Genomic DNA, 27,026 nt, shown 5'->3' on the forward strand with positions numbered 1-27,026 from the left:
CAGATGTCCGCTTGCACAATGGGACTCCCCCCCCCCCGTCTCCTATGCCCCAAATCTTCTCCAGAGGACCCTCCAATCCTACTGAGTAAACTTTGAAGGGTTTGTTTGAGACTGAGGGAGGAGAATATGTTCTGCCAATGATGTCCACTCCACTTGCAGATGGACACCGTTAGATTACACCCAATATTGCTAAGTTTCAAGCCATGGTTTGCCTTTGCATTTACCATCTGACAGGTTTAAGCACAGCCAATCAAGTGCAGAGTGTAGATCACCGCCATACAAAATAGTATTTTTCATAGCTTCTTCAATATCTTCAGTCTTAAAAGAAAATCCTTGCAAAGCCATGTATACATCCTATAAAAAAACAGTATATTAACAAATCATGTACAGCAAATGTACCTAAATCTTTTGCTCTTTGTACACATGGAAATTTTGAGAGCAATTCCCAGGTGTTACCATGTTATAATAGGTCTGTGTTACATCCCACTAGAAGTTCAGAACTGTTTCCTATGTTCTAGTGAATAAGGAAATATATTTTCACTGGGAGCTTGAGTACTTGTACATGCATCAGAGTAGCTTTGGATCAATCCTGAAGTTTGTAAACACATTTCTAAGCTAAAGTTTTAAAGAGCTAGAGAACCCAGCATTAAGATGTTACACAGGGACTCATCCCTTAAGCATCATTAAGGGATCAGGGGTGAATTAAGGGGTAAATAGTGGGATGACACTTCCACTCCAGTCCCTCCACTCAAGCACAAATTCCCCACACTAGACTTAACCATGATTAAGGGTAAAGCCAGCACTTGCAGTAACCACAGTAAAGTCTGTGTTGCCTCTTAACCAGGGTCTGCTAACTTGCTTGAAACTCTAGTTGCAAAAATTAATTAGGAGTAGAATCATACATAGTATTAACCATGTTAAGGCTGGTAAAGTAAGGGATGTTGGGGGGATTTGCTCTTAATAAATCAGGGTGCACATGATCCTATGACTCACTCCCAACCCCCTTAACTATGGACCACTTACACCCAAATACTTGCCTACACCCAAATACTTACAAGATGCGTATTAAACAGAATTCAATCTCAAATATATTCTTGATTATGCCTTTCAAACTGAGCTCATATTTTAATGTGCTGATTGATGTACAGTGGAATATTCAACTGAACTGAAGTCAAAGAAAAAAAATTCTTCCAATTTCAAAGAGACCAAGTTTATCTTTTAAAAGACATATTGAACTATAAAAATCAAACTAGCTTTGCTTATGAGGACCCTTTCAGTGATTCCCCTCCCATCAATTACTACTGGAGCATTTTTTCATATTGTTTAACAGTGTTTTTGTTGCAATTTTTCAGTGAATCAGAAATAAGGGGAAAATACCCACATAAAAATAATGTAACATTTACAAAAAAGGGAAAACACTTGAAGGGAGGGAGGGAGAAGAAAGTGGGCTGTGGTCTTTCAGAAACATAAAATGAAAGCATGTACACTAAGCTGATGGCTATTGGGCACAAGTCTCAAGAAATGCTGACTAAATGTTTTCATATTTGTCTTCCCTATGCTCACGTTGATACACAGCAAGTCAAACAGGAACAGGGTATGCAAATCATTAATCCACTGTGTGGAAACCTCCATCTTCTCTTTCCAGTGTTGGACTACCATATGCTTAGCCATTCCTATCACATGCACGATCCATACCTCAAGGGTTGGTGATAGGTTTCAAATTCTGGGGATATGTTTTATATAACTGAAGTGAGGATTCTTACACTTTACCTGTAATTTTTTAGCAGTAAGTCTTCTAGAAATCATTCCCTTTTCACCACTTTGTTTCTTATGCTCATTGATTATGCCAATGATCCTTTTTTCCAAGTTACTGTTAATCACTACCTATAAAGGCAAAAATTATATTTAACCTGAGCAAGCTCTTGCAAATTGTTAGCTACAGTATATTAACAGCTAAACAAAGGTGCAAACCCACGGAAACAATATACGTGGGGACACAAATAATCTATGCCATATTTCTGTGTAAAAAGATTGATGCAAGAAATATGTAACTGTGTCAGGAAATTGCTTAATGGGATTAATTATCCCCCCCCCCCCCAAAAAAAAGATATGGCTCAATACTACTCTTATAGAATACGTTCATTTCAGATTTGGTTAACATAACAACATGCTTCTTTCCCCCCTTACCTTAAGAATAGATTTATCTGCGTTTGCAGAAGCACTGGAGTCTGCTGCAGAACCAAAGCTGTAGGTTTTTGGACCTACATTGTTAAACAAAAGATTTTATAAAGTTGACAGTAAAAAAACACTGGAACTGCTTATCTCATATAAATCACTGAAAGACTTGCACCACAATCCTCTGCATACTCACTCAGCATTAAGTTCCACTGTGTACAATGAGGCTTACTTCCTAATATGTTTTATTTAGGTCTGTAGCCCAAACCTGTTAAAGCTTTCACTTACTTTTGTAAAAACAAAAACAAAAAACCTCGAAGTATCCTTTCTTGAATAGTATAATTGAAGCCTCTGGATTTTCAACATATGAAATATGACTTCTAGCCAAAAATCCAGTATCTTATAAAGAACCAGAAGAATGCCATTATTCACTTTAGCAAAGATACATTTCTAGCATTTGGGGCTGTGAAGTATACATATGCTGGTTTTTCCAGCTAAAGAGTTAAATAATCAGGAGGAGCTCAGTGGTTAGAGGTTAGGCCATTTTGAATAAATGCAGCTCCCAATCCAGCCAAATGGTACCAACCTTCCTTCACAATTACTAATCTAGTCATCCAACAATAAAGTCTAAAAACAAAAGCCCCAATCCTCTGTACAAATATAGAAGAGTACAAAATATTTTGTTCTCTTATGTAACTGCTTTCGGAGCCTTTGTTAGGGCTGAAACGCAGTACACAAATTTTTATATAAATAAAAATAACTAGCGTGAATACACAAATTGTGTAATTTATTTCATTTGCAGAATGTGGGAGGCAACATAGCTCAGGGGAAAAGCACATGCAGAGCATGTGCAAGGTCTCTGGTTCTATTCCTGGCATCTAAACAGATCTCAGGCAACAGGGTTGGGAAAGCTGTCTACCTGACACCTTGGACTGTTACTGCTAGGCAGAGTAGAGGTGTACAACTGCAGCCCCCAACCAAGGATTAAAAGGTACAAAACTGCAGGTTTATAATCTGAAATTGGCCTTTTATGTCTCCAGCCAATCATGGTGGTCCGACCATGATTTTGATATGATCTTTTGAGATCAATTTTTATGTTTTTTTTTTATAGTTTACTTTTTAAAGGTACAAGACTAAATTTATCAATACTCCAGCTTCAATATTTCCATGTAAGAGAGGCTTCCAGAATGCAAGTTACAGATTTCTTTAATGGATTTAACATTTAATTGTTATTGTACTCACGACATCAATATATACATGCAGCAAGACGTTACAAAATAAGGGAATGATAGCTATCTTCCACATTCATTGTTTTAGAAAAGCCCAATCTGCGTCTCTTTAGTACTCTGAGCATTAACTCCTATATCCTATATAATATGCTAAATTTTCTTTTAGGAGTAAACCAGCTGTGACGTGGATACCTTTTCAGCCATGGAGAGCAATTTGATGGCCCCTACACAGTGACTGGGGGGCCATAGGATAATTCAAATTCCTGGATCCGAGGTTGGAGACAGAACTCAGACCTAGGAGTCCAAGCTCTCCTCCCCCTTGCAGTAGAAAGTCCTCCACAGCACCTAGGTTGCTTTTGTTCCAGTTTTATTGCTAGGCAATCAAAAAGGCAAAAGCCAACACCAAAACCCATGAGAGAAGAGTCTGGATTCAAATTTAGTCTCTCATTCTATGAGCAAAGCCAGAGGTTAGTTTTGAAAAATAAGTTTCAGGGCTCAAGTGTGCCTAGAAATGACATCTCTAACCTGGAAAACCTGTGCCCAGTTCCATATGTATGTGGGCTGGTGGTCATTACTTAGCACAGAGGGAAATAAACATAATCAGAGGTACTATTTAAAATGTTATAGGGGTCTTTTTTGGTATTGTATTACATATATAACACATTCGAAGGAGCTCAAGGCAGCAGTTCCCCCTCTTGATATTCAAAATAGCCCTGTAAGATAGATTAGGCCAAGAGGTCGAGACTAGCCCAAGGTCACCCATGGAGCTTCATGTGGGGATTTGAACTTGGGTCTCACCTGTCTGACATATTAATCAGTAAGTACTGAAAACAGGTACCACGTCAGTAGGTAGGTAGGTATGTTAGATAGAGGTTTTATGGCACAGCAGCATCCTGGACATATTGCACTAGATTATGTTTTAAGCAGCTGTCCCTAAGTTACTATTCCATTCAATTCATACACATAAATTTTCTTCTGTCAGTCCAAGCTCTGAAAAAAAAAGACAGTCTACGAACTGTTTTTATAAAAATACGAAGCAAGCAAAATTAATATATTTACTCAGAAATGAAGCTAGGTTTACATGGTAAAGTTAAGGTGGCTGGGTTTGCTGCAGAGAATGCAGCTTTATTTTCTGACAAGGTCCCTTGTGCCTACAAGAGCTATAAGACAAGAAGGAATTTATACAGGACATCGATATAAACCTTACCTATGTAAATCTTCCACATATGCCTAATCATGTTAAAGTTAGCACACCAGCAATCAGTGACACAGGAAAGTACACTGCTTGACATGCTAACACCAACATTTGAATGGGTCAACACACGTAAGTGCATTTTAAAACGTAAATGGACACACATATGGAAAGTTTTCACAGGTAAGTACTTTCCTGTATAAATCAGGTCTAACCTTGAAGCCTGGGAGAAAATGACTGGAAGAGTTCCACCAGTTAGATTTCTGTCTGAAGGCTGCACTTGAAGGCAAAGGATGCCACAAATATTGTAAACAATGAAGCAGCCTGTCAGGAAATAAATGCAACATTTCTTGTTCTGGGACACAACTCTGGCTTGATTCATCCCCTGCCCAAACCTAGCACTGCCTCTCCTACGTGGACTACGCTGAGCCTGCAATCCAATATAAATACATACCTGGGAATCCCACTGAACTCAACAGATCTTATTTCTGAATAGAACGGGGCTATAGCCAATGGGTAGTATCCAGTGTTAGTCTAACTTAAGTCCCATTCATTCCAATATGTCTACTCGATTATTATTAATTCAATTTATGAGTTGTCCTATAACCAAAGTTCTGTGGGCAGCATACACAATACAAACAAACAAAACCAATGATAAAACACATCGAAATATTTTTTTTTAATGTTAAAAGGCAACAGCAATAAATTAAAATGAATTTTAAAGGCAAAATAACCCAGCAGCCAAAACATAGAAAAAGACGATTTGAAAAAGCAACACTAAGCATATCATTCAAAAATAACACAAGGGGTCGCCAAGAGTTCTGTTAGGGCGCAATCCTGTGCACGTCTCGGCAGGAAAAAAGGTCCTACAATTCCCAGCATGCCCCAGCCAGCCATGGCTGGCTGGGGCATGCTGGGAATTGTAGGACCTTTTTTGCGCCCTTAAATTTTTTGCGCCCTTAAATTCTAAGCAGGACTAACATCGGGTACGACCAGGTCTAAGGCTGCATTGCGAGGAGCCGGCTTCTGTCCAAGCCTGCCCTGGGGTACCTTGCTTCAGGCCCCGGTCCTTGCCGGCGGGGCTGGGGCGGGCCGCCGGGGGTCTCTTGCCGGCAGCTTCCCCGGCGGCTCCGGACTCGGCCGGAGCGGCGCCCACCACTTTGGCCCGCGCTGCGGCGACAGCGGCGGGATGGATCGTCCCCGCCCCCGCTGCGCCGCTCCCGGCCTTGTGCTTTTTGTTCTTGCCGCCCATGACACCGGCGCGCTGCTCTCCGCTCTAGAAGCCCCAGCAGGACCTCACGCCGGCTCCGCTGACGTCCGGGCACGACCAGCGGCCCGCAGTGACAGCCTTTCTGATTGGGCCGCATCGCGTCCAATGACGGGCGAGTCCTCTCTCTCTCTCGCCGGTGGACACCCACTTCCGCCCAAAGTGGCCGCCGCGCGCGATCCACTTCCGGCGGGCTTCTAGGCGAACTTCCGGTGTCTTTTTTCTCTTCCTCCCCCAGTCATAAAAAAGGACTTCTTCCCAGGGAAGGCTGGTGACCCCTATTTCAGTGAGGCAGTCAATCCACTCGGGATTTCAGTCAGAACTCTAAAGGAGCTACTCAAAGCGCTGAACCCTACTCCCGAAGTGGGGCCATCACCTTGGACAGCTCCTTCAGGGTTCTGACTGATTCTGCCTGAAATTCAGAATGGATTTACAGCCCCATTGAAATAGGAGCCACAAGGCTCCACTTCTTTTTCTTCTTCTCCTCTCTCTCTCTCTCTCTCTCTCTCTTTACTATCCGTCAGAGATATCAAAAAATGAAGAGAGGGGACTATCTGATTGTCAGGTCATTTTCTGAAGAGAAAGTGATGCGCTTTCCAACTTAGGTCTTACGTCGTGCGAAGCGTTACAAAATAAATTTTCTATTGAAACAGCAAATTCCACGTGTGTGTGTGTGTCTTTACTTTTCGTCTCTCTGTGGGCCAGCGGCGGCGGCGAAGGTTTACAGGAAGTTCGGCCTGTGTGCCGCTCTATCCCTTTTTACTCCATTATCGGCGCGCGGTGCGTGGTGGGAGCTGCCCGCGCGCGCTTGCGGCAGAGATGGCGGACGCCTTCGGGGACGAGCTGTTCAGCGTGTTTGAGGAAGATCCCGCTGCCGCCTCCGGCTCACGGAAAAAGAAGGGATCCGCTGAGCCAGCTGCTGTTGTGGGCAAGGCCGGGTGAGGAAAACGCGGAGAACTTCGTAGAGGGAGGGGGAACGGACGAAGCAGTAGAGTCTCTCGCCCTCGGCGGGGCAGGAGTCGGCTGTTCCTGTGGAGATGCTGCAATCTAGGGGCCTTTTCTGGTGCATGTATTAGGTTATAATGACCAGTAATAGTGTATTGGGCACGGGCACGTCTCCGATATGCCCCTAGGGCAGGGCTAGGCAACTAGGTGTTCTCCAGATGACTTGGACTACAATGCCCGAAAGCCCCAGCCAGCATGGCCAATAATTAGGGGTTCTGGGCATTCCAAAATATCTGGAGGGTACTAGGTTGCCTACCGCTGTCGCAGGGGCGTGTCAGAGACATCCCCTTACCCATGTCAAATACACTAGGAACTAAGAGCCAAATTTTAAGAAAGAGTTTCATGCAGCCCTAGTTTGTTTGTTTGTTTGTTTATTTATTATTGCATTTATATCCCGCCTTTATTCCTCTTGCAAGGAACCCAAGGCGGCTTACATTATCCTCCTCCTCTCCATTTTATCCTCACAACAACAACCCTGTGAGGTAGGTTGGGCTGAGAGTGTGTGACTGGCCCAAAGTCACCCAGTGAGCTTCCATGGCCGAGTGGGGACTAGAACCCGGATCTCCCAGCTCCCAGTCCAACACTCTTGCCACTACACCATACTTTCCAGATCCCGTTAACATACCTTCATGTATAGGGCCAGAGTGGTGGAAGTACATAGCTATGTAAATAAAACAGTCGGGGCTAGATGCTTTGAAGTAAACATGTCTCCTCTGGCTAGTGGCAGTGCTGATTCTAGAAACTGGGCCGGTTTGCATGATCGCTGCAGCCCGCCGTAGCTTATTTAATGGCTTGTTGGAGGGGAAACAACCCTCCAATAACCCTAATGGTTTTGGATGATATGGCAAGCCATGGCAACCCCGTACTGGGGGTTGAATATTCAAAATGACTGTCAGCACACGCCGCAACCACTGTGGCTTAAATAAGCCATGGTGGGCTGCTGTGATTGTGCAAACTCAGTCACTGCCAGTTGCCCCCCTCTTCCTCTGGGGCCCACTCTACACAACTGCTCAGTAGGAGAGCACAAGGCAAGAAGAGGATGCTGTTCCATTTTCTCAGACTTTCCACTGCTTGAATAGGTTATGTGAACATTGGCAACATGGAGCAGCAGCAGCTGGGCTAGGGGCCTGTGGGATTCAGCAGTGGGCCTTGGCAGGTGCTCAGTAACCTCTGATGCTAGGCTTGGCCAGTGGATGTTGTAGAACCTGATAAAGCTTGAGTAAAAATGTTCTCCTTGGTAGTCATTTTTAATCCAGAGTTGTAGCCACAAGAGGGTCTTTGGGAGTAAGATGGCCCCTTCCTAATTTTTTGCTGCTGCTTTTTTTACAGTAAACATCTATTTCTTTTATTTGTGAATATATAAGGAAAATGTGCATGTACAGTCTACTCAGCTGTTAATTAAAAAGTAGTACAATTAAATAACATAGAACATACTCATTACTTCTGTTCTGACTATTGTGGAATGATTCCCCACTGTCTTAGTCCCATGCAACACAAAGTTTATGGGCCTGATTTAATCTGTAAATTCTGAGGAGGTGCATGGACGACAGTGTTTCCTATTAATAGTTTGTCAGTGTATGTGGTATTTTACAGGCTGAGTAATATAAAGGAAAAATAGTTTTTTGCCCCTTACAGTCTAAATGTGAGCAGTGGGGGAAATGAAAATGAGAGATGAGGGAAACAAGAGATGGATGAGAGTGTGCGATGGTACACCAGGTTCTGCATAAGCCTATAATCATAGTGGCCAATTACCTCCCACCCATGAAGAAAAGTGAACCATTTCAGAGTGGTTTCAATAACCAGATATTTTCTGCTGGGAAAATACCTAAGTTTCCAGGTAATGGGAAATATCACCAAGTGTTGGGAGTCAGAACTGTGGAACTATACTTAAGACCACTTGGATGCATGATAGCTCTTGAAAAATATAATGCTGCAGCTTACATCAGCCAGTAACCAATATGAAATAAATTTAGCACACAGTGGAAAGATCTATGCATTCAATTCACCATTGGGTGATGTGTCTGGAACACCACATACTTGAATTTTCCTTCTGACCACCACACTGCATGTATTTTTTTCTTTTAAATTTACAACGTTTATATACCACTCCACATCAGAACAGATAACAAAAACTGGCCCTGTGATACTTGATGGTGTTGTTTATTCATTAACAATGTTTATGTGTGATGGACGCCGCAGCCACCTCTAGCAAGCTAGATCTTGGCAACTTGTTCAAGAAGTAATGTATGTATACTCTAATACATAGTGGCCTCTTCAGGCAATTTGGCTGTACTTCATTTTCTCTATTTAGTGACAGCAAAAGTCAGTGATTTAAGCCATGGTGGGCTGCAACACATTTCGAATATTCAGTGCCTGGCTGTGGCTTGCTGTGTTATACTCCAATACATAGTGGCCTCTTCAGGCAATTTGGCTGTACTTCATTTTCTCTATTTAGTGACAGCAAAAGTCAGTGATTTAAGCCATGGTGGGCTGGAACACATTTCGAATATTCAGTGCCTGGCTGTGGCTTGCTGTGTTGTGCGAACCTGGGGACCGTGGGTTATACAAGGGTTAAACATCCCTCGCATAACTCATGCTTTGTTGTTGGGTTATCCAAGGGTTTAACTGCATCCCACCAGTGCGAGACATACACTATGGTGGGATGTGGGAGAGGGCTTTCTCTGCTGTGGTACCCCGGTTGTGGAATGCCCTCCCCTTGGAGGCCTGATTGGCGCAGATGTTGGTTTCATTTTGGTGCCAAGATAAAACATGGCTTTTCACCAAAGCCTTTGAGGGCTAATTGAATTCCCTAGAGTTGCACACTGTTTTAACTGTTCTATTGTTTTAGATTTCTAAAGTGGTATTAACTTGCTTAATGGTTTAATATGTTTTTAGCTATTTAAATTATTTATTGTTTTATACTGGTTAAATTGACTTTATCTGTACACTCTACTGAGATCTTAATGACATAGGGTGGGATACAGCCCCCCCACCAATAAATAAATAAATAAATAAATAACCCATGGTCCCTGGGTTCACATGACATGACAAGCTGCAGCCAGGCATTAAATATGCAAATCCTGCCTGGTACATGCCTCACCCCACTGTGGCTTAAACAAACCACAGTGGGCTGTTTTGATTATGCAAACCACGTCATTGGATGTTGCCCTACATACTGTTTGAGCATCTGTTGGTTTTTGTTTACATTTAGTTGATGAGTATTTTCTCAGATTGACTTATTTTGATGTTTGTGCTTCAGGAAACGATCAGATGGCAAATCTACGGCATCTGCTAAACCTCCAGCTAAAACTAAGCGAGATGTAGAGGATGATGGTGCAGACATTACAGGTTTTGGAAAGAAGCCAAAGTTGGAAGAATCTGCTACAGAAGATCTCAAGTAAGATAAACTCATTATTTGATACTTGGGAATAGGTACAGCGATGGTATTGTATATTTGGGTTTCTAGAGACATGAATCGTTGATGTGTGTTAACTGGACAAAATAAAATTCCGGTAACAGCCATTGTTAATGTGTCAAAGGAGTTTTGTAAACATTTGCATGAATAACATTATTCTTCCATAAATAATTCTAGGGAGGGTATAATGTCTGAAAACTTACTTCCACTGTACCTCCTTAGTATTCACAAGACTTTTGAAACTGTTTTAACATATTTATATAATTATTTTTTAAAGATCATTAAAATTCCTTGCATGCTTTTCCATATGAACATTCAGAATGACCTTTTTGTAGGTAGGGGAGAAAGTACAGTGCTGTGTCTATGACTGCAGCAGTGCCCTGTTGATGGAAGATGCTTTTTTGACTCAATGTATGTCAGATCAATGAATCAAGGTAAGCTGGAGGTGGTCAAACATGAGATGGCAAGATTGAACATCGACATCTTGGGAATCAGCAAACTAAAATGGACAGGCATGGGCGAATTTAATTCAGCTGACCATCCTATCTACTATTGTGGGCAAGAATCCCTTAGAAGAAATGGAGTAGCACTCATAGTCAACAAAAGGGTGGGAAAAGCAGTACTGGGGTACAATCTCAAAAATGATATAATGATCTCAGTACGAATCCAAGGCAAACCATTCAACATCACAGTAATTCAAGTCTATGCCCCAACCACTGATGCCGAAGAAGCTGAGGTTGATCGGTTCTATGAAGACCTACAACACCTTCTAGAACTAACACCCAAAAAAGATGTCCTCTTCATCACAGGGGATTGGAATGCTAAAATAGAAAGTCAAGAAATCACCGGGATAACAGGCAGGCATGGCCTTGGTGAATGAAGGACAAATGAAGCAGGACAAAAGCTAATAGAGTTTTGCCAAGAGAACACGGTGATCATAACAAACACTCTTTTCCAACAGCACAAGAGACGACTCTACACATGGACATCACCAGATGGTCAATATCGAAATCAGATTGATTATGTCCTTTGCATCCAAAGATTGAGAAGCTCTATACAGTCAGTCAAAACAAGACCTGGAGCTGACAGTGGCTCAGATCATGAGCTGCTTCTTGCAAAATTTCGGCTTAAATTGAAGAATGTAGGGAAAACCACTAAACCATTCAGGTATGACCTCAGTCATATCCCTGATGAATATACAGTGGAGGTGAGGAATAGATTTCAGGGATTAGACCTGATAGACAGAGTGCCTGAGGAACTATGGACAGAGGTCCGTAACATTGTTCAGGAGGCAGCAACGAAATCCATCCCAAAGAAAAAGAAATGCAAGAAAGCAAAGTGGCTGTCTGATGAGGCTTTACAAGTAGCTGAGGAAAGAAGGGAAGCGAAAAGCAAGGGAGAAAGGGGAAGATATATCCAACTGAATGCAGAGTTCCAGAGAATAGCAAGGAGAGACAAGACCTTCTTAAATGAACAATGCAAAGAAATCGAGGAAAACAACAGAATGGGAAAGACTAGAGATCTCTTCAAGAAAATCGGAGATCTCAAGGGAACGTTTTGTGCAAAGACGGGCATGATAAAGGACAAAGAAGGCAGGGACCTAACAGAAGCAGATGAGATTAAGAAGAGGTGGCAAGAATACACAGAAGAACTATACAGGAAAGATCTGAATGTCCCTGATAGCCATGATAGTGCGGTCACTGAACTTGAGCCGGACATCCTCGAGAGTGAAGTCAAGTGGGCCTTAGGAAGCATTAGTAACAACAAAGCTAGCGGAGATGACAGTATTCCTGCTGAGCTATTTAAAATCCTAAAAGATGATGCTGTTAAAGTTCTGCATTCTATATGCCAACACATTTGGAACACTCAACAGTGGCCACAAGACTGGAAAAGGTCAGTTTACATTCCAATTCCAAAGAAGGGCAACGCCAAAGAGTGTTCAAACTACCGCACAATTGTGCTCATTTCACATGCCAGCAAGGTTATGCTCAAAATCCTACAAGCTAGGCTTCAGCAGTATGTGAACCAAGAACTACCGGAAGTACAAGCTGGGTTTCGAAGAGGCAGAGGAACTAGAGATCAAATCGCCAACATTCACTGCACCATGGAGAAAGCAAGAGAATTCCAGAAAAACGTCTATTTCTGCTTCATTGACTACACTAAAGCGTTTGATTTTGTGGATCACAACAAACTGTGGCAAATTCTTAAAGTGATGGGAGTACCAGACCACCTTACCTGTCTCCTGAGAAACCTGTACGAGGGTCAAGAAGCAACAGTAAGAACCAGACATGGAACAACCCATTGGTTCAAAATTGGGAAAGGAGTACGACAAGGCTGCATATTGTCACCCTGCTTATTTAACTTATATGCAGAGTACATCATGAGAAACGCCGGGCTGGATGAATCACAGGTCGGAATTAAGATTGCCGGGAGAATTATCAACAACCTCCGATATGCAGACAATACCACCCTAATGGCAGAAAGCGAAGAGGATCTAAAGAGCCTCTTGTTGAGGGTGAAAGAGGAGAGTGCAAAAGCTGGTTTGAAACTCAACATTAAAAAAACGAAGATCATGGCATCTGGCCCCATCGCTTCCTGGCATGTAGAAGGGGAAGAAATGGAAGCAGTGACAGATTTTACTTTCTTGGGCTCCAAGATCACCGCAGACGGTGACTGTAGCCATGAAATTAAAAGACGCTTGCTCCTTGGGAGGAAAGCTATGGCCAACCTAGACAGCATAGTAAGAAGCAGGGACATCACCTTGCCGACAAAGGTCCGTCTAATCAAAGCTATGGTTTTCCCAGTAGTAATGTATGGTTGTGAGAGCTGGACTATAAGGAAGGCTGAGCGCTGAAGAATTGATGCTTTCGAACTGTCTTACGAGTCCCCTGGACTGCAAGGAGGTCAAATCAGTCCATCCTAAAGGAAATCAACCCTGAGTGCTCATTGGAAGGACAGATACTGAAACTGAAGCTCAAATATTTTGGCCACCTAATGCGCAGAGAAAACTCTCTGGAAAAGACCCTGATGCTGGGAAAGACTGAAGGCAAAAGGAGAAGGGGACGGCAGAGGATGAGATGGCTAGATAGCATCACGGATGCAATGAATATGAACTTGAGCACGCTCCGGGATAGAGCGCAGGACAGGGGGGCCTGGCGTGCTGTGGTCCATGGGGTCATGGAGGGTCGGGAACGACTGAACAACAACAAATGTCTTTGACAGATATGCATCCTTATGCTACAACACTACAATGGGCAGGGTTTTTTTTAAGAGTTCAAGGAATTTTATAAAACTATGCTAACTTGTGAAAATGCTAATAAATGATATATTGCTAAAATAAACTCTACCTGGGCAATAATTAAGATCATAGGCCATGAGTTGGCTATCTCTTTCTTCAGGTTGGTGTGAGGAAGCATCCCTGCAAAGGATGCTAACTCCTGCTAACTCCCTCTATTACCCAGGAAAAGCAGGGGCCACGTGAGTTTTGTGTAGTCTGCCGATCCCAGACTCCTCCCTGCTTTTTAGCTATGACAGAGCTTCTCTCCTATCTCCTTCCAATCTGAGATTTGCTATTTCTATCTAGTTTATCTTTATACTTATTTTTCTTCCTATTTACCCCTAAGCTCTTTCTCAATATTTAAAAAGAAAAGAAAGCTTTCGTCTTCGCTCTTCCTTCATCTGCTACTGTTTGTTTCTATCCTTCTCTTCTCAGTGGCTCCTCCAGAAAAAAAAGTAGCCACTATAGCTGCAATACAAGGAAACAAAGTTACCCACTATCCAGAAGCCCACCGAAAGCGAAACAGCCCCGCAACCTCAGCTCCGGATCGGAGACTGATTTCGGTGGTCACTCTCAGGGGGAAAGATACAGTGAGAGGCAGCTTCCCAGCTCCAGCCGCCTGCTCAGCCTTGCCGACAACGATGCAGCCAGCAGTGGCCTGACCTCAAGGGACTCTGTACATACAAATGGTCTCATCCTAATTGGCAGTCAGCGGTAGCATACCCCATTGTAGGGAGGCCTTCCCCACACCAGCCTGGAGAATGGAACATAGGTACTTACCAAGAAGGTTTCTTCTGAGTTGGTATCCAGAAGGTATCCCACCCACACTGTTCTTATGTAGTTGAGTCTGCCAGGATCACTTGCCTCTGGGTTGCACAAATCAGGCCTTCACCTTGGGACTAATTCCTTCTATGAGTATAATTTCCTCTTTGTGCTTCTTTCCTGTTTCTCCTCTGTGGTTTTATTTCTTCCATTCAAAGTTGGGAGATTTTTTTTCACTCCTCTACTAAAGTATAGCCACAGACTGAACTGGTGGAGAGGAGCCTGGGACCAGCAGACTACACAAAACTCTGTAACATGGTCCCTGCTTTCCTGGGCAATTGAGGGAGCTAACCCATTTTAGGAATGGCTTCCACATACCAACATCAGCCACAAACTCACTGACAGCACAATCCTGTGCATGTTAACTCTAAAGTAAAGACCCTTGAATTCAGTGGTGCTTACGTGCAGGAAGGTTTGCTTAGGATTACAGCTTTCGTTGCTTAATATGGGGATCATAATAAACTTCTAACTTAAAGAGCAGTTATTAGGATTATTTCTGTGTGCTGCTGCCATCACATTCTAGCTTAGTGAAGAAATGGAAACCAGGGCACAAATAATGTGTATGAAGCACTTTGAACCCTTAAGAAAAGTTATAGATAAGAGATATGTATTATTAGTATTAGTTAAGCATTCTAAAGATATACTTGCATCTATCTCTACTAGTGAATTAACCCCTCTGAAGCCTTCAGTTATGAAGCAGTTGAATGAATAAGTTATTGAAGAGGGATTTCCTCTCCCTTCTGATGTGGAACTGCCAAGCTGCTTTTATCAAAATTCAGGACTGAATTTACCAACTTCTTATAGATCCCTGCTCTGCTTGCCTGTGCCCCAATACCTTCCCACTGTAGCTATTGTGATGCTATCCTACATGCCTGTTGCCAAACTTCAAAGCCAGTAGAGTGGGAGGCAGCCACTGTAGCTCTGTGCTGTTGTTTTCTTGGGGCTCTTTGGAATGCTTCTTCCAGCTTTAAAAGGCTAGGACAGGCAGCTAGGATAATATTATGGTGGTAGTGAGGGAGAAGACCAGGGAACAAGCAGGGGAATAGGTGCAGTTTTTCATATTGCTCTGAGCCCAGGGCAGTCATTACTAGCCCCAGGTGACAAGGTAAGTGGTAAATTGCCTTGCAGTCTTGTAAGCTGGCTTATGAATTTATTTTCATATTTGCAAATATTTAATCATGACTGCAGTCAACTGAAATATGGGTCAGAATCATTATTTTGTAAGAATCAGTCAGGATGTTATCCTGACTGTATCCTGTTAACTGACCGATCAGGATCATTGGTAACCTGATTATGTACATTACTAGTTGCTGGTACTAATTTATGCATTTCTTTTCAGTTTGGCAGACTTGATGCCAAAAGTAAAGGTACAAGCTGTTGAAACTGTTGAAGGTTGTACACATGAGGTGAGTGTAATGTGGGTGGTGGTTTTGTTGTCTGTACTACTACTTGTTTGCATTTCCTGGCTCTGATAAGAGAAATTTAAAAGTGAGCTAGTGTAGTGTTGTCTTGATGATATTAAATTCTAAATTGAAATACTGCACTTTTCTCTATTGAAGTACATAGCATCATTAGCGGCCTTGAGTGCAATTTTTCTTTGTAGAAAGGCAGGGTACAAATCAAATAAATAAATTGCTTACATTGGGAGAAAGTAAAGAGGGTATACTTGGACACATTTACGGTGTATCCTCAATGATCTCAGTGTCTGCAAATGGAAACCATTGAGAACTTAGCTGCCCCTTGTTTGCATGACCCACCCATGCTATCTTCATACTTGTGCCCTGCTTTCCGTTTCGTGGCTAAGCTAGAATGTGATGGTGGTGGCACATAGAAAATGACTTTTATATAGGTAGGGAGTATAGTTGAGGTTGGTAACATGATATTCACCATTTTAGCTGTCATGGCTTAAACAGGAAAGTTGGACATAGCTTCCGAGCTTTATCTCATTTGCCTTAAAAAAGAAGAGAAATCTCGCTACATTAATTTGTTGCAAAAAATCTGTGCCACCGCAAATGGTGGCTTAATTGTCATAGGGCTTAAGATGCAGTATTAGGGGCTATGGGCCATTTTGTGTTTCCCCCTGCTGATCCACCACCGAGAGTACCTTGTACAGCACTCTTTCACAATGGGCTGAGAGAGTTGCCAGTCCTGGGGAAAAGAGCCAAGTTGTCACATTTTAGCTTGGAGACCAGCAGTGGAGCATAGGACCAGGCTCATTAGCGGTGCAACATCTTAATTATTATTTTGTTTAGAAATTTACCCAGAGTAAATATAAGTTGCTAAAAAAGAGAGAAAATTCAGGGGCTCCATTAGGTATTGGATTGAACCAATTCCTAGTGGTGGGGTTTATTGATTTAAGACATTGAGATGAGTTTAAGTTATTTGAAATGTGTTTATTTCTGGCACAAAGACTTTGGGTTCTTTCTTTATCACCGAGAGAGAATCTAACGTATTTTCTGAGGTCCTTTTTGGAAATGCCTTTGTACAGTTCTTTTCTTGTTCTACTTACAGTAAACCTCCTTGGAATTTCTTGTGGGTGAGGGGATACTGGTTTGACATGTTGATGGAAATGTGCAAGAAGCTTTTTAAAAGTTACATTTACAAGTTTAATTTTGTTGTGGTTAGGTTGCTCTTCCTGCAGATGAAGACTTCATAGCCTTAAAGCCAAGAACTGGAAAAGCTGCAAAGGTTTGTGTTTGAAAGTCTTAGGGCACAATCCTATGCATGTTTAGACAGAAAAAAGTCCTACAATTCCCAGCATGCCCCATAGTTCATGGAAAAGAATGGAGGGGAAGGGGAATATCTTGCTTGGACAAATGGGTGTAGTTATATCAATCTTTAATAACATGGGTTTGTCCCAAACTTCCTGTGACAATTATTTGCATGGTGTTAAGGATCTCTTTGGTTTTGATATTCTTTGAGAGTTGGAGTAAGTGGGTGCCATGAATTGTTATGTATTTCTCTGTTAACATTAAGTATGGAGAAATCCATTACTGCAACTTTTTAGAAAAGGTTTAGGGGAAAAACAGAATTCTTTGGGTGGTGATTTTTAGAAAGTGACATGTGTTTTTAAATCTGAAAGTTCTTGTATTTCAAAAGTGCTGTATCTTGCAATTTGGACTTACCCAAAATTCAAAGCAGGCAAACCAGGTAGCAAAGCTTATCTTCATATGAAATCTTTTTATGACCATCTACTTCTCTATCACTGTAATATCCATTGCACTAGAGTTGTTGGGGATATCCATCTCCAAAGCTTAGCAACTACATTTTGTTCAGGATTTAAGGTGTGTGCAGTGTTTATAATACCAAAGCATTAACATCTTGCAAAAATATCCTGCAGAACTGTGCCAACTTATTAACATCAAGCTTTCACATGTTTGGAAGTGTAAAGTATAGAATGTGAAGAGCCTTTTCAAACTAAAAACCCGCTCCATAATAAATATAGGAAAAATAGTTATGCTGGTTTATGGTTTTAATAGAAACTGAAATACAATTACAGCTTTGGGGGGAAATTACTACTAAATCATTTAAAGCTAAAATTTTATTTTCACATTGTACAAAGAAAATTGACAGAATTTAAGATATTATAAAATGTTTTCTTTTCAGGAATATCCATTCATTCTTGATGCTTTTCAGAGAGAAGCTATTCTTTGTGTGGATAACAATCAGTCAGTTTTAGTGTCTGCTCATACGTCAGCAGGGAAGACAGTGTGCGCAGAGTAAGTAATTCTGTGGTAGATTTAAAAATAAATGCAATTTCTCCCTCCCTTTTTGGCATGTTTTACTAAAACACTCACGTGGCTGCCTGTAGTGAGTAAAAATTGCCTGCAGGTAATCTCTGGCTGCTTTTTAAATTTGTATACCAGCTTTCTAATTTTGTTGCCCAGTTTCTTTCTTTCTCTCTCTCTCTCTCTCTCTCTCTCTAATAGAGAGAATGGTCTGGTTCATACCTCATGAAGCCTCCCTTGGGGGTAAGCCAGCATGGGTTGTTTGTTTGCTGCCCAACCCATGTTACTCCCAACAGATAATCAGGTGCACAGCAGCTAGGTGTGGCTTGTTTCCCCCTCAGTTCTCCAGCCTGCTCCCTGCATGTATCCCAGTGTCCTCTGTGTGGCAACCCATCTTGTCTCCTTGTCCTGGCCCCCTACCGACTCTGATTGCTGCCCCTTTTCATTCTCCACTGTTTTTCCTCAGCTCCTCAGAATTGCGCAATTGGGGACCAGGGAGAAATAATAGTAAGAGAAAAGAGAGACCCATTTGTGCAATTCAGAATCACCAAAAATGGGGTGGGGGGAGCAAATGCAGTAAGTGAACCAAAAGCGGGGACGATGACAAAATCTCCCTGTTGGCAATGTAATTTTATTTGTATTTTTTAAATTTGCTCTTATTTGCAAGTTGGAAGGAGCAAGTGACAGCTGCTATAAGAGAGGGCAGGATGAAATCAACAAGAATGTTCGCCTGGAACATCTGGGAAGTCTGCTGGAAAGTGCTTGAAACAAAATGTTACAAATGTTTTACAAATACATTTTATTTCAAAACATTTGGAGCAGGCTTCAGTGTTCTTGTCGATTTCATCCTGCCTTCTTTTATAGCAGCTTTCATTTGTTCCTTTGTGCACTTGCAAAGGAGCACAAATTAAAAAAAAAAAAGAATTGCGAACCTGTTAGGGGCACTCTCTGGTGCCCTTTCTTCATGATTCCTAGAAAAAGGGAAAAAATCATCCTGATGCTGAGAAGGGATGAAGGAGAATGGCAGCTGAAGTAACCGCAGCAGTAACTGCTCCAAGAAGGAGCTGTGAAAAGTGGGGGGTAGCCAATATCTCCCATTTCTGGACTGGCTTGAGGTTCAGGGAAGTGTTGAAAGGGGAGAGAACACTGAGAAGTGTCAGTTCAACACTTAAAAGCCAGAGGATTACATTGCCAAGTGGGAAATATTGTCCCTCTTGCCATCTATTTTTTAAAAGGTGGTGAACGAGTGACAGTCCTTCTAAAGTGCCGATTTGGCATAATTGCAGGGGTAGTCACTGGTGAAGGAGGCTGGAGGCGGTACTGCCAAGATCGCGAAAAGAGCGACACACACTTTTTTGCTGCTCTTCCTGAGCAGCTCTGTAGCTCTTGGCACAAACTGTGGTGCTGGTTTGGATGTCATGACAAGCCACCCTGAGAACAAGCTACCTTCTGCAAGCTGTGGGCTCTCAGGATGGCATGTTGAGGAAAACCCATGCCAGATCGCCCATGCCTTGCTGACCCCACCATGGCTCATAAACCACCATGGCTTATTGTGATGTGTGAACCCAGTCAATATGAACCCAGCTGCGTTTGCCCACCTCAGTAAAATAGCATGGCACACTGGCAGCTTTTGTCTTTCTGTCTGTCACATCCTTGTAGAGAGGGATGTATAGACAGAAAGAGAAGATCTGCCCATCCTCAAGAGTTTTCATTCTTTTTCCATCCAGACTTAGTGCTGTAAGTATGTTTTCCCCAGAAAACTGCAGCAGAAAATTGGTGGTAGTGAATGAGGAAGGGAGAGGAGGAAGGAAACTATACCCCACTGGGCATATTATATATTTGGCCTGTAGATCAGTAGGTGTAAGACTGGGTAGGTGAGAGACTGTGGAGAGAATAGGACTTGTGCAAGTGGATTGCAGACTTGCAGACTCTTGATTTTTAAAATTTTATTTTCATAACTAGGTTTGCTGATTGACTTGGCAAAACGTACTTCACTTTTCCAAAGAGTTTTTGTCTTGGAAGTCTATTCCTACAGCATGTTCTAGTCAGATTAATGGAGCACTTAATTGTGTTAACATTGACAGCAATATTTTCAGCATGGCATATGCTGTTATACAGAAATAAATTAAATATTCATATTTGTTGGGAAAGCATTCTGCATATCAGTATTCAAATTGTCCAGAAATTTCAAATGAACAGTAGCATGAATCTGAATAAATTTGACTTACTGGGAAAATAATAGAGTAAAATTTTCTCAGATTTTGGTTAAGAGGCAAATGGTTTCAGTTATTAGTGAACATATAATATAATAACGTAGTCTTATCTGATATAAATATATTTCCTTGCAAGGTTTTTATACTAGTTACTGCTTTAGGCTTGCTTAGTTTCTTACTTATTTGAGAGCATCATATGAGTCAGGCAGTAGCATATCGATGGTCTCTTAGATATCTACATGTTGTCCTTTATGTATGTATGTATGTACTGCTGCAGAATTGGTGCTCAGGCTATGACTGTTTGGGGAAGGTTGTAGGTGGTAGGAACTGAATTGCAACACCAAATGGAAATAGGTAATGTGGATTTAAAGTGCTTGAGAATCTCTGATCAGTTCTCCTACTCTCTTATATCAACTGGCCTAGAGTTTGCTTTTTTGTTTTGTTTTCATCTTGAAGTTGTAAATTCAGGATGAAAAGCTTAGTTGTTTTTTAAATGTAATTCCTCTGCAGAACTCTTGACAGACGTTAATAGAAATGTAAGATGTTGCTAATTATAATCTTTTGTTATAATGATTACCAAATTGCACATGCACTGCAGGTATGCCATTGCTTTGGCTTTAAGGGAGAAACAGCGTGTGATATTTACCAGTCCTATTAAAGCGCTGAGTAACCAAAAATACCGTGAGATGTATGAAGAATTTCAAGATGTTGGTTTGATGACTGGGGATGTCACCATCAATCCTACAGCATCTTGTCTTGTAATGACAACAGAGGTATGTTTGCCTGTTAATTATCCCGTACTGGGCCTGGCTGTTGCTGTTAGACTACCAGTTAATTCTGTGCATGTTTACTTAGAAGTAAGTCCCACTGTATTCAGTTGGGCTTACTTCCTAGTACATGTGTTTAAGATTGCAACATGTGATACCCAGTTGGTGTTATGGAGGGCATAACAGAGGTGTAACAAAGATAACGAATGAGAGCCAGTATACTATGCTAAGGGCATAATCCTATGTGTGTTTAGACAGAAAAAGGTCCCACAACTCCCAGCATTCCAGTCTAAACCTGCATAGGATTGTGGCCTAAATCACCTTAATTTCTCTCTGTCATTGTGCCTTTTCTTGTCTATAATCTCAGTTACAGTGCCCTGTGTCTCCTAAAGCCTTCTGCCCTAATTAAAGTTTATTAGCTAGGTGCATCATTTGCACATTTCTTTTCTTTTTTTTAGATTTTGAGAAGTATGCTTTACAGAGGTTCTGAGGTCATGCGTGAAGTTGCTTGGGTTATATTTGATGAAATTCATTACATGAGGGATTCAGGTATTTCATATTTACTTATTTGTGCATGGATTTATGCATTCAGAAAGCTGATACAAATAGTGTTATACTGCCCTATAACTTGTCCTGTGAATTTTCTGTTTCTAGAACGTGGTGTGGTATGGGAAGAAACGATTATTTTACTCCCAGACAATGTTCACTATGTGTTTCTTTCTGCCACTATTCCAAATGCACGCCAATTTGCTGAATGGATATGCCATCTTCACAAACAGGTAACATGTTACATGTGAAATACTTCATACCCCATGTAAGAACTGCCGCCTACAATTAGCTCATATTGATGTGGATCATAAATTAGTCTTGGTACTGAAGCAGAAAGTGATCCAAAACAATCCCTTTGTTAAATGAAGTGGTACAAAACTGTCCGTGGGGAATGAGAACTGAGTTGGTCAAGGCTACTGCTACAGAGAAGTTTCAGCTGTACCAGCTCTCTGATGCATGTATTGTGCTCTATGGATATAATTGGCGTCACCATAAGACTGTAGCCCAAGAATCCATTTTTGTTTCAGAAGGCACAGCTTGAAAAGCTGCCAGGAATGTTGTTGAGGATCTGGAACCACCAGGGTGGCACAGGAGTCATAGAATATACTTGCTTCCTCCTTGAATAGATGAAATGTTTCCTCCAACTGGGAAAACATGTAGATGCCTGTGTTATTGCCATGTTGACAAACCCACAAGGGTATCTTTGAATTGGCCAATCAAAAACCCTGGTGAGAAAAATGGCCCAATCCTGAAGCATCCCCACTTCCCAGGCAGATCAAGCACTATCTGAGCACCCTTGATGATCTCTTTTGTTTTGAATACTGAACTGTGCTATTCTGTATAGCTAGCTAGAAGTAAATTAATCTACTGTATTTGCCCAGAGAGACCTTGCACACACAGCCATTTTTCTCTTTTGTAATGAATGTGCACGTGTGTGTGTTTGAGAACAAAAATCTGTAAAAATAAAGACTATGCTTTAAACTTTGAGTGTTTGAGCTAATTTCCCCATTTTAGAAGTAGCTGTTACCCATTTGTAAGAGCTCAGTGCATAAATCTGCTGTGTGCACCACACCTCTAGTTAAAGGCCCGCTTAGACCTATGTCGGTTGTTACACGTGTACACACACAAGTGTGTGTGTGCGTGCGTGTGTGTGTGTGTACACAAGGATGTATGGCAACACTACATGCAGCCAGATACAATGAGTGTTTACACAAAAATAAGTCTTACCAAGTTCAACAGGGCTTATTCTGAAGTAAATGTGTGTTGCAGCCTAGTTTTAACTGCCTAGTAAGGGCTTAAATTCCTGATGTTTACTTTTGAACTACTTGCTGGCAGCAGAGTTACCTTGGCAGTTCTTTGTCATTTGCCCCTTGTCCTCAGTTGAGAACCCAGTTTTCGTAATCTGGTTCAGATTGTTATAACGATAAATACAGGAGCTAAGAATTGCAAATACACACTGTGGTTTGTATAAACGCACTTTAAATGTTGTAAATAATGTATTTCTCTCTGTCAGCCTTGCCATGTGATCTACACAGATTATCGGCCCACTCCTCTGCAGCATTATATCTTCCCAGCAGGGGGAGATGGACTTCACCTTGTGGTTGATGAAAATGTAAGGAATTATTTGTTTGCTTGGAATGGATGATGTCGTACTCACAATACTGGGATGTGGGATAAAGAGTAAGGGCCAGGATCCTGAGAACATAGGCACATCTCAGGGCTGTGTATGGCCGATAGGATATTTGACTTCTTACTGAACAAGCTTGTGCCATTTGAAAGACTGGTTTTGAAACTGCCCTCAGCTTCAAAAGTGATTTGTCATGCAGCATAGAAGAACAAAATCCCTTGGGTATGTGGGGACATAGTTGTGTATTTCTTTGGATCCTAGTCAAAGCAAGTTTTTTCTTGGCTAATGTGCTTTACAAATGGGACCTGCAACAAGTGTGGTTTTTGGAGTGTCTTTGGGTTCCCCCGTTAGGGTTTTTTTTGTAAAGCTTTTTGTACTTTTGCAAACTTGGGGGTTCCCCAAGTCTGCTGGTATTTCTCACTCTTGTATGAACAGTGCCATTTTGGCTATAAAGGTATCAGCACTCAGAGAATGAGTTCAATAGTCACCTGAAAGGGCTGGTTCTAGATTTTGGTTCTAGATTTTAAAAAATTTATATCAAAGGATTCTATAATACAGATCTCTTAAATATAAGGTCACATTTTCCTATCATGTACATTAGAATCTTATTTAATTTTTTTTAAAGGCTGGAGTTTCAGCCACTGGGCTTGTGAGACATCTTCAGTGTACCTACACTAGGACTTTAGGGATGTACGTAGCTGTGATTATGTGGTGGCTCTCAAAAGGGTTTTATACTTTCAGAGGAATCATGATAATGTGCTTTCTGTTGTCTCCTGACTGCTCAAGTTCCTTACCCACATAGTTACTAAGGCAAGTTTAAAAACAAGAGGATGTTTCTTCTTAAATAGCAGATGGAAGCAAATTGGAATGGGACTTGAGGATCTGATGGTCAAAAAGCAGGATATAAATCTAGTGAATGTAAATATGGGTCCTCACCATACAAATTAGGATCAAGTCTCAAAGTCTGTAATTCCTGAAACAAACTATGAGATACAAATAATGCATATGTAGATAAAATATATGTTAACAAAATTTATGTTTTCCCCCTAGGGTGATTTTAGGGAAGATAATTTTAATACGGCTATGCAGGTACTTCGAGATGCAGGTGACTTAGCTAAAGGAGACCAGAAAGGCAGGAAGGGAGGAACAAAAGGTGGGTGGTAACCTTTCTATGTAAAATTCGTTGTGAAGTAAGCCAGATATTTCAGTTACTGCAGTGACAATAAAGATTACTGCCCCTATCCCTTCAACCAGAACTTAAACTTCTTGCTGACTTTGATGTCTTCATAGGTCCATCAAATGTATTTAAGATTGTAAAGATGATCATGGAACGAAACTTCCAACCTGTAATTATATTCAGTTTCAGTAAGAAAGATTGTGAAGCATATGCTCTTCAGATGACAAAACTGGACTTCAACACAGGTGTGTATTAATCACTTCTAATTTATGGCTTACTTACCATAAATTGGCATTACTTCTAATTGATGGCTTACTTAAGCACCACCCAGCTGCTCAAAAGTTGTAAGCAAGGAGGGGAGTGGGGACGTTTGTTCTGGCTTTGCCCCCTCCACTTGCGATCTTCCCATGTTGAAGAAGGAAGGTCTGCAGCAGAAATGTAACTGTGTTCAAGTGAAGGCGGTTATGAAGCTCCATGCAGCTGGGAACCTTGATAAGGCAGGGTTCCCAATTGTGTGGAGCTTTGTAGCTGCGTTCACTTGAATGTGGTTTCATTTCCACCGCAGACCTTCCCTCATTAATATTAAGAGGTTGTGAGTAGAGGGGTTGCAGGCAGAGCACCTTTTACCACTCTCCTCCATGCTTACAACTTGTGAACAGCTGAATAGGATTTACGGTGGCCAGGAGCTGAAGATCTAAAGCTGGGGGAGCTTGTGCTAGGCTGTTGGCATTTTAAAAATTTTTATTTGAACAAGTGCTCTCACAACATATCACAAAGTACTTTTGAAATTTCTCTCAGTTTCAAAAGCCATTTGCTATGCAAGATGGAGAACTACCATCTCAGTTAAAAATGAGTCTAAAGCCCCATTGGCTCACAGAACTAGTTTCATATTTCTTTGGATCCTGGCCAGCGTCTTGAAAGTGCTGGTTTTATTTATTTTACTTTTATACTGTGGTTGTTTTATTCTGTGTAATTCTTGATTGTTGTCTTCCTCTTATGGTTTCAAGCATTTTGTTGTTAACTGTCCAGAGAATGATAGTTAATGGGCAGTATACAAGCATTGTCAATAAAAATTTTTTCCATAGGATTGTTGTCCCCTCTATTTTCTCAGTAGTACCTTTTGTATAGTAAAAGGACTTCTAATGTTTGCATTTTACTTGGATTACTCAAATAAGCCAATTCCATTTTGAAACTGTTTGAATAGCTGGAACATTTAAAAAGCACAATGTTGCTGAGCTCATTTTCCGCAGTAAATTTGTTCTACTTGTCATGCCTCCAGAAAAGTTCTAATGTGAAAATACACAGAACTGCAGAAGAGAAAAGTGATATACCAAAATTTTTAATGGCTCCTCTAATGTTTCAGTGTTTGACAGAAGAAAAAATAATCAAAACAAGAATTGTTGCCTCTTCTTATTACATATAGCTAATGTTTAATTGTTTTACGAACTTATTTAAAGTACCAGAAATTGGCTTTAGTTAACTTGCCTGTGTTTACAATTCTGTAATGTGTGTGGGGCAGAGTGATCTCAGAAGATCCCAGAAAAACATCTGAGCTGCCCAACATGGTGAGAGGGAGCATGTTACCAGCTTCTCTCACATTCCCACCACTACTTCTGAATTAAGTTTTTTTGTATGTATAACATTTTAGTGGATTTCTTGATGAGGATTTGACATTGTTTGGGTTAAAAGTAAGGTAGCTTATAGGGAAAAAGTTTATTCATGGACTTTTTTTTTTTCAGATGAAGAAAAAAGAATGGTTGAAGAAGTATTTAATAATGCAATAGACTGTTTGTCTGATGAAGACAAAAAACTTCCTCAAGTGAGTAAGGATAATTAAGACACTCACCTGGTTCGTGTGTCACACTAAGCCACAGTGGGTTGTCACCATGGGTGGTTGCAGGGTGGTTTAGCGTGATGTCTGAGCTGGATGCATCTTTTCTGTTTTTTGTAAACAAGCCACCCTGAGACCCCATGGCTTGTAGCAGGGTTGTTTAGGGTGGCTTTTCCTCAGGGTGGCTTGACAGGACGTCCTAATCTGGCAGAGTCACTTCAGCATGGTAAGAGAGCTGCCTCGTAAGACTGGTGAAAAACCCTGCTGGCCACTCCTCGTGATCTCTCTGATGACAGCCCCTCTGTTACATCTGGAAATGATACTAGTAATTTATTCCTCCACTTCATCGCTTCCCTAGACAAGGCCACCTTTCCCCCACTACCTTTGGGGAGATTTGCAGAAATGTAACATTTTTTCATCTTTAGGGAGATTTGTGCATATTTAACTTTTTTCCCCCACCTTCAGAGAGATGTGCACAAACGTAACTTTATTTTTTAATTTTTTTTAACTTTCGGGGAGATTTGCATAAATCTGCTAGAGTGTAGTAACTGTTTCACTCTAGCTCAGTGGTTAGTGTTCCAAAGTGGACTGGTTACTGTGCTTCAGCAGATTTGCACAAATCTCCCTGAAGGTTTAAAAACATCAACATTAAATAAGTGCAAATTTCCCTGAATGTGAAAAAAAATAATGTTAAATTTGTGCAAATCTCCCCGAAGATGAAAAAATCTACTCTGCTAATGAATGCAAATGTG

General features: G+C 41.3%; 2 protein-coding genes across 8 annotated transcripts in view; one reads left to right on the forward strand and one right to left on the reverse strand.

Moving 5' to 3' along the window:
• DHX29 (DExH-box helicase 29) overlaps positions 1 to 5,925 on the reverse strand; it is a 56,882-nt gene extending 50,957 nt beyond the window's left edge. For 2 of the 4 annotated variants that reach the window (XM_084833238.1, XM_084833235.1), the window contains exons 1-4: positions 5,647 to 5,925; positions 2,188 to 2,261; positions 1,771 to 1,884; positions 225 to 354 (exon numbers count right to left, since the gene is read on the reverse strand). In XM_084833238.1, coding sequence (XP_084689364.1) covers positions 225 to 354; positions 1,771 to 1,884; positions 2,188 to 2,261; positions 5,647 to 5,848 — 520 coding nt within the window. In that variant the 5' untranslated portion in view covers positions 5,849 to 5,925. Of the gene's footprint in view, positions 1 to 224; positions 355 to 1,055; positions 1,166 to 1,770; positions 1,885 to 2,187; positions 2,262 to 4,202; positions 4,395 to 5,646 lie in introns of those variants that run through there. The other 2 variants (XM_084833236.1, XM_084833237.1) reach the window with 2 other exon arrangements.
• Positions 5,926 to 6,659: 734 nt separating this feature from the next.
• The window catches only part of MTREX (Mtr4 exosome RNA helicase), a 64,325-nt gene continuing 43,958 nt past the window's right edge, over positions 6,660 to 27,026 (forward strand). For all 4 annotated transcript variants that reach the window (XM_084833242.1, XM_084833243.1, XM_084833244.1 and 1 more), the window contains exons 1-12: positions 6,660 to 6,801; positions 10,128 to 10,265; positions 15,722 to 15,788; positions 17,008 to 17,070; positions 17,989 to 18,101; positions 20,922 to 21,096; positions 21,549 to 21,639; positions 21,745 to 21,869; positions 23,153 to 23,251; positions 24,317 to 24,419; positions 24,557 to 24,688; positions 26,183 to 26,262. In XM_084833242.1, coding sequence (XP_084689368.1) covers positions 6,683 to 6,801; positions 10,128 to 10,265; positions 15,722 to 15,788; positions 17,008 to 17,070; positions 17,989 to 18,101; positions 20,922 to 21,096; positions 21,549 to 21,639; positions 21,745 to 21,869; positions 23,153 to 23,251; positions 24,317 to 24,419; positions 24,557 to 24,688; positions 26,183 to 26,262 — 1,305 coding nt within the window. In that variant the 5' untranslated portion in view covers positions 6,660 to 6,682. The remainder of the gene's footprint in view (positions 6,802 to 10,127; positions 10,266 to 15,721; positions 15,789 to 17,007; positions 17,071 to 17,988; positions 18,102 to 20,921; positions 21,097 to 21,548; positions 21,640 to 21,744; positions 21,870 to 23,152; positions 23,252 to 24,316; positions 24,420 to 24,556; positions 24,689 to 26,182; positions 26,263 to 27,026) is intronic.

This window comes from Heloderma suspectum, chromosome 2 (genome assembly GCF_057233095.1).
Source record: "Heloderma suspectum isolate Gila_16-S chromosome 2, 16-S_ref, whole genome shotgun sequence".
Taxonomy (NCBI): Eukaryota; Metazoa; Chordata; class Lepidosauria; order Squamata; family Helodermatidae; genus Heloderma; species Heloderma suspectum.